The following is an 8,030-nucleotide window of genomic DNA, read 5'->3' as shown; positions in this document are numbered from 1 at the left end:
AGTTAAACAAATACACTAACAAAAACCCACACAGTCACTTTATAAAAATTATTACTGACCTAGCCATTATTAGATTTTAGTTCTCAGGCTGAAGAATTTCCTTATATGAAAAGAATAAAGCAAATTGTCTTTAAATGGGTAATGGTAAATTAGTTTTTTGCGAAAGCTTTACAGAAAATGGTTACCAAAGCCTAATCACAGAAAAATGAGTGATAAAATTACTTAATAGTGGTATTAGCTGTTGCTGTGTCTATTCCTCCAAATTCGTCATCATAGTCTTCTGTAAACGTTTTGGATATCACCTCTCCTGGAACTAAATTAAAAACCAATTATACTTTTAAACAAAATATTTGATGCTAGTAAAAAAAGAATCAATGTAACATACAAAAAAATTTACAATGTCCTCTTCCATTAGAGATGGAGGGAATCTATTTACCAAAATATTTTATTATTACAATTATATGAAACAAACCCACGTGATTTTTAATTGAGGACAGCTTTAATTGGCAACATGTTTTCATTTAGTATTTGGAAAGTTATGTACTCACACACATTTCTCTAGTTTCAAACTTCACTGCTAAGTAAGCTGTATACATTATCACTTGTCGCAATATCATACTGGAGAGTATTAATAACAGAACTTTAGTAATTCAGTTACAACTTTCATGTTTTTCAAAATAAAGAATAAACATCTTGTATATTACATCTATAGTATGAGATCCTATCTTACTATACAATTAAGGAACAAGAAATAAACTTTTTTTTCAACCATTTACAAATCATTTTGGTGCAGATTATTACTGTGTAGCACAGAGCTGCTAAAATAGTAACAAACACAACTGTTATATACTGATCAAATATTGTGGTGGGCAGAAAAAAGTTAGAAAACAAATTTAGTGAAATACTATAAAGAAGAAAAAAGTTTAGAGCTGTTACCCGTGGAACATGGACGGGGATCAGGATAACTTGGACAGTCACAGATGTACTGGTTTTTCGACTGGTACAAACACAGATGGCTACAACCACCATTCTGAACTGCACATGGATTGGTTCCTGTAGTTTAACAAAAATATTGTAAAATATGAAATCTCTCATTCTTAAAACTAGGAATGAAGTTCTACAAGTCCAAAAAAAGGCTAAAGCAAGTTATTTAACAACCGATAGCATATAAAGATATATGATCACAGTACAGCAAGTTAATAATAGTTGTACAGCAATACCCTTCCCTTAGAGACACATTATATGCATTAGTAATCTGTAGGTATAAAAGTAGGATTTTAAATTAAAATCTACTAAAGCCTGAAACTGTTTGGATTAATAAAATAAACATACAATGTAAGAACATATCCTTCAACAATATTCAATTTAGTATGCATAATGACAAGGCTTTTTTTTTCAGGTTCTATACATGAAGCAGAATAACCTCTTTATTATGCTACATTTTGTAAAAGATATTGGTCCACTGCTAGAATTCTTTTTACTACTTTACATAACTAGCCATCTTTACTTACCCATTTGTCTTTCCTTTGCCACAGCTTTCACTTCCATCATGTATTCAATGTTCCCTTTCACCACAGTCCGATGTTGTCCTGTCAGTTTATCTACACGTTCAATAGTTTGGCTTTGCCAGTCTGTCCAGTAGATGTAAGAACTGAACTGAAAAATTGCAGTTAAATTAACATAATGATACTGCTATTGGAACAGTAAAGAGTAACAATTTAATGTGCACATAACTATCTTTATATCAAATAAAACAAATGATGGTCTTAAAAATCATAATACTACTTGAAAACTTACTTGTGTCAGACCAAAAGGATGAGGAATATCCTGGACCAAAACAACACGGTTTTTTCCATTGAGACTGGACGTTTCAATTCTGTCCAACTGAGCATCAGCCCAGTACAGCTGCTTAGCACCATAGTCTATTGTAAGGCCATTAGGCCAGCCAAGGTGGGTTGCTACTATTATCCTACGGCCACTGCCATCTAAAAATGAGCGTTCTATCTTAGGCAGTTTACCCCAGTCTGACCAGAACAGGAAACTGAAAAATGCATAAAAGCACATCAGTAAATTCTGGAATGCACAACAATCAGTAACAAAATATGCTATTTTAAAATCAATATGCAATACACAACTTTTTTTTAGGATTTATCATTGTTAATATTTTGCAATAATATAATTCCTAAATAAAACAAAATCACCAGTACTTACAAGTTATCTACAATTGAAATGATCAGAGTATTGACTGCAAAAAAAAAAAAAACCACAAGAGCCCACACTTGTTCTTAAAGTAATCTAGTAATCAAACACCTGAAAGATTCCTTAGATGCCTACAGAAACAAAAATAACTCAAAGACCATTCTCCAGTATATGCAAACACTTGAGATTGTTAAAAGCTGAAAACATCTTTTTAATGTAAAAATCATTGATAAACTATAATTTTTAATTTTACTGTTAAGACTTGTAGATACTTGCCCTTCACTAGGAAATACTGCAATAGCACGAGGTTCTCCAAGATCCAAATTAATCAACACTTTTCTTGAAGTGCCATCTGTCCTTGACACTTCAATGACGTTTCTTCCAGTATCAGTCCAGTACAGGTTCTTAGCTACCCAATCAACAGTCAGACCATCCGCAGTAACTAGGTCATCACTAATTATTGTTTCAACATTACTTCCATTTAGGTTGGCACGCCTGAAAAAGAATTATGATGTCTAGCTATAAACTGACTAAGAATCATTTAATTGCAGTAGAACAGTTTTTCAAAACACTCAGTGAGGAAAACTAACTGTATTAGAGCACATTTTTTGAACTTTTCCTGAAAATAAACAAACTGTATTATAGCAGTTTTTCAAAACTCTCAGTGAAGACTAACTGTAATAGAGAAATTTTTTAAAATCCCTAATTGAAAACAAGTTAATTTTAACATTGAGAGGTAATAGCTTTCATACCGAGTTATTGCATGCTTGTTAGCTGAGTATAAATTACCTAAAAATAACAAAAGTTCCAAAAAAACAATTTTTGAAAATTGAGAAGTGTTTGATATTTAAGTAATAATGAAGATAATTCTCATGAGAAGGTATGCCTGCTGCTTCTCAAAGTGGGTGCATCCTCCCCACTACTTTAAGTTTACTAAAATTGTATCTTACAAATAGTAAAGCTAAAAACTTGATAGTTAGCACTGTTAAGTCATGTGCAGTATGTTCACTTATCACATGTACATACACAAATTTGGTTTTGTGAAGCTCATTTCGGCCTCTATGACAGATCTATTAAATAAATGTTCAAACTCAGCAAATACATACTTTTGATACCTATAAATTTCATTATGATTTTAAAATACACCCAACTTCCCAAACTTGAAAAAGTGGTAAAAAAGCCAAAAGACTAGGTCAGTTATGGCTGTGATGCTGCTGCACAGCCTTTTTTTTGTGTGTGTGTTTAAGATGTAGCTTTGTGATGATGATGAAGCATAGTCTTTTCTTTCAAAAATTGATGTCCTTAGTGTTTTGGATGTAGCTTTGTGGTGATGCTGTATAGCCTTTTCTTTCAGAAACTGGCATTAAGTGTTTACTATGGCATACCAAATTTCTTATCTTCCACAGAATTTGTAATTTGAGGCAATATCCTTGTTAGAATAAACAAAAGTATTGCAATCAAATTAACATATTGTACAGTTATTTGAAAGTTTTCTTGTACATACGTCATTAGTTAACATATATAAACAGCTTGTAAGAAACAAAAATCACCTTAGAACATCTATTCCCACATCACTGAAGTAAATCTTTCCTTCTTTCAAATCAAAATCAAGGGCTACTGTATTATACACATCTGTGATTGGTAAGAAGACGTCTGTAAAATCAGGTGTGTCCAATGATATGCGACGAATGCTTACTCGATTGGGGAAAAGCAGATAGGCTGATGGACCTACAAACAAACAAAGATTCATACCTTAACACAAGAATGACAATAATAATAATACAAACTGCAAATGAATTTTTATTTTTTAGATATGCATGGTTAAGTATGAATAACAAACATGTAAGTACTTCTAATCACCTTTAATTCTCAAGTGAATTTCTATATGTTTTCATTGCCAAATATATGAAACATACATGTCATACTGCAAAAGTTTACAAGCTATAGGTTAAAAAAAAACTATTAATTTAAGAACAAATTTCTCACTCTGTTCACAGCTAAGTTTATCCTTTAGTAAGCTGAGACCTGTAGGGCATGCACACGAATAGCCATGTGAATTGCGTAGACACAAGTGGCTGCACCCTCCATTGTCAACTCCGCATTTGCTAATGCCTGGCCAAGAACAAATACAAGCACAATGAATAGGACTATATATATATATATATATATATATATTAATATTATTTCTCCATTAATTAATATTATGAATTTATTAACAACTTATAAGAGGATAAAAAGTAATTCTGTAGACTGAAAAAATAAATTTTACATAAATGAATCCTGAAGTTCATTCTACTAAAATTATGACAGTTTCCTTTAAATGCCTTTGCAAACTTTTCATTCATAGGGATAAAATAAACTTATTAAAACTAAACTCCTAGCGAACACTTACTGGTTATACTTTTTCACACTTAGTTTTAAAGATAAACATTCCATGGATACTGATGGATTTTAAACTTTACCAGTGCTGTCAACCTGGACTGCATGAATATCCATTAATCCTGCCAGATTTTTACGAACAAATTCCACATTCTGTCCAGTATCCCTGTTTGCTCTATGAATAGCACGTGTTTCCCAGTCAGTCCAGTAGATGGAGCTTCCAGCTATGGTCAAACCATAAGGATGTGGTACATCTCTTACCAGAATATGACGATTTCCACCATTCAGGTCAACTGCCTCAATCAACTAGTTTCAAAAATAATAATATTATTAGCAGGAACCCCTATCACAATTTATAAAATACAATAACTTCTGCACTTTTAGAAACAAGACCTCCTTCCTCCCATTCATTCCTAATCCATCCCTGAAAGAGAATAATAATCTACCTTCTGAAACCACTTTGTTCATTGTTGTTGTTGTTTTTTTAATTATATTTTATCTGAAGTCTCAGCATATAAAATTGTTAATATCAAATTTATCCTGTAATAAATTATTCCTTATGTTTTTTACTAAATACAGTAATATTTAGATGAAATATTACTGTTTCTTAACTGTAAGACAACTTAACCTTTACATTTAATTAACATTATACTGACCTTAAACCCTTATTTCTGTTTTCGGTGCAAACTAAACTCTAAAAACATTCAAGTACAGGATGGAAATAAAAAATAAAATTAAAGTATATTCAAACGACACAAGGTTATATCTTACCGCTGTTTTAGCATCTGCCCATAACAACTGTTCTTTGGGACGGTCTATTGTCAGTCCATTGGGCCATCCAAGATTTTCACTGACAATCGTTACTCTGCTTTCTCCATCCATGTCAGCTCTCTCTATTCTTGGTTTGTTACCCCAGTCTGTCCAGTACATAAATCTGCAAATATTGGTTGGAGAATTATGTTAGTTTATATATATAAACCCACTATTTTCACATAAAACTAAATAAATGTTTTGCAACTAACAGAACAGACAATTTTGGTTAAGCTTATGTTCCAAACCAGTGAAAAGAAAAAATGGCAGTCTTGAAAACTGTTACCAAGTCACTGCAGTAGACTGTTCTGTTAAAATGATTTTGTTAGTCTTGTGAATGACTACAACAGTTTATGTAGAATATTCATAAAATTTTAATGACTGGTGATTTTTAAAGATCCTAATATTAATTATACAAATTATTTAGTGCAAACAATAGTGTTCTGTCTCATAACTAGGTTCAACTACTACAAAAAGTAAAAAATGTATGATTAAGCACAACTAAGATGTTTTACCCTTTGTCATAATGTAGCACAAGACCCCTTGGACTATCGAGATTTTCCCATATTAAAACTTTCCGATAATATCCGTCAAGGTCTGCTACTTCAATATGATTTCGTTTATTATCCGACCAATAAATTTTGTGTCCAATGGAGTCTACAGCAAGCCCATCCACCATCTCCAGACCAACAGTGAAAATATCTTCTTTGCCTTTTCCATTTAGATCAGATCTTTGAATCTTGTCCAGTGATGTATCAGACCAATATATTTTACCTGAAAACAAAATTTGTATAATAACAAAAAAACAATCACTTATGATACTGAATGAAATAATGATTATCTAAGAACCACATTGATTGATATTTCCACTAATAGAAATAAAATATGCACATGTTAAATAAGGGAACTACAATAAAGTATGCCAAGTCAAATGCAGCAGTTGCTTTTCAGTGACAAATCCACACTTTAGCCACAAACCAAACATTACTAAAATAGCTAAAGCTCAATCCTATCTAGCTATTGATACAGATACTACTAATGTTATACAACTTATCTGAATTCTCTCATCTTCTTAAGCCACTTTTACACACACCTAAGCTTGAATGCATATTTAAACCAGCATTGAAATTTTTCCATTTATTGGTTGGTTTTTGTACAAAATAAGACAATAAGCTGTCAATGATCTGTACATCACAAAGAATCAAACACCAGATTTTAGAGTAGTAAGTCTATAAACTTACTGCTGAACCACCAGAAGATGGTCTCAGAATGGGAACATCACCTAGATCATATTAAATTACATTAGTTTAAAAAATTTAACAATAAATTTCTGCATTAAAAAAAAATAAAAGCTTTGACTGCAGCAAGGTTAGAAGGTACTCTAATATAGTTTTTGATAACTTTTGGTTAACTCTTCTAATCTGAGAACAATAGTATTTCATACCTTTGTAGGGAACCACTTTCAAACCCAGTTGTTCTAGATTGTGATTACACAGTAACTATAAAACAGTACTGGTCTTACTATATATATAGCTAAAATGGTTACATGTCACTTAAACAACAACAAACATTTATTATTAATCTGTCAATGATTAATAACCCTGTTAAAAGGACCATTATAAACATTTAGAAAATCTTCTGTTGTCTGAAGTAGCCTTTCCTGGTTCCTAGTGTATCAGTGAGGTGTTAAAGTTTCTAATGGTTGTTCTACTAACTCCAAGCAACGTAGTAAATGCGTTAAAATTTTCTATTGGTAGTTTTACTAGTTCCTAGGATGAGAACATATTACAGTTTCAAGCAGCTGTCTTACCGATTTCCAGTATATCAGTGAGGTGTTACTGGTTTCTAATACATCCTTAACTCTCTTGCAACAAAGTCGGTCAAACTGACCAACCTCGTAACCACTTTTGTTCTCATTATAGTTTTCATACTATAACTTTAATACATTTTGTGTATCTTCACAAAATTTGGCAGACTTTTAATAAACATTACAAGTCTTTGTGCAAAGAAAATCAGATTTTTTTAATGAAGTATTTTTAAAGATTTATCCATCAATATATATAATATTTCTATGTACTAGTCTGAGTGCAAAGTGATTTCCACACTAAGATTAAAAATACTTCTGTCTCAAAAATATAAATTTTTATTAACAAATTGAAATAGATCTAAATTACCCTTTTCTTCTTTCTAGAATGACTTCAAATTGTGATATGAAACTACATTTGTTCATCATAAATAACTTTAAACTCATAACAGTATACATATACTTATATATTATTGTTTTATTGCCTTTTGAACCCTTGGTAAATGTGCAGCTCACGTTGTGCTATTGAATTACATTATGTGGGAGCTGCTCATGAGTGTATCTTGTGAAAAAACATTATTATATTACTATTTATTTCACGTAATCTAATGTAAAAAGTTTCCTATTTTTATATTTTAGTTACTTTTATAATAATAATAAATAAAGAATAAAAGAAAAACTTACCTGGGTCTTTTTTTTTCTGTCAACAACACTTAATCTTATGTGTGTGTGTGTGTGTGTGTGTGTGTATAAACTTAAAACATTATATTTTGTAGGCTATGTGCAAAACTAATTAACAAAAATAAATTATCTAACCTTGAAATTGAATCTTTATTTT

General features: G+C 31.3%; 1 protein-coding gene across 2 annotated transcripts in view; it reads right to left on the bottom strand.

The window, feature by feature from the left end:
• LOC106462022 (low-density lipoprotein receptor-related protein 4-like) overlaps positions 1–8,030 on the bottom strand; it is a 168,853-nt gene that overhangs the window by 11,483 nt on the left and 149,340 nt on the right. For both annotated transcript variants that reach the window (XM_022389133.1, XM_022389134.1), the window contains exons 19-28: positions 5,904–6,162; positions 5,350–5,512; positions 4,662–4,884; positions 4,186–4,311; positions 3,750–3,927; positions 2,476–2,694; positions 1,798–2,041; positions 1,512–1,656; positions 937–1,053; positions 223–313 (exon numbers count right to left, since the gene is read on the bottom strand). In XM_022389133.1, the coding sequence (XP_022244841.1) occupies positions 223–313; positions 937–1,053; positions 1,512–1,656; positions 1,798–2,041; positions 2,476–2,694; positions 3,750–3,927; positions 4,186–4,311; positions 4,662–4,884; positions 5,350–5,512; positions 5,904–6,162 (1,765 nt within the window). The remainder of the gene's footprint in view (positions 1–222; positions 314–936; positions 1,054–1,511; positions 1,657–1,797; positions 2,042–2,475; positions 2,695–3,749; positions 3,928–4,185; positions 4,312–4,661; positions 4,885–5,349; positions 5,513–5,903; positions 6,163–8,030) is intronic.

Source organism: Limulus polyphemus, unplaced genomic scaffold (assembly GCF_000517525.1).
Source record: "Limulus polyphemus unplaced genomic scaffold, Limulus_polyphemus-2.1.2 Scaffold1076, whole genome shotgun sequence".
In the NCBI taxonomy this organism is placed as follows: Eukaryota; Metazoa; Arthropoda; class Merostomata; order Xiphosura; family Limulidae; genus Limulus; species Limulus polyphemus.
Note: the sequence above shows the minus strand (reverse complement) of the source record. Positions and strands in the feature narration are given on the sequence as shown.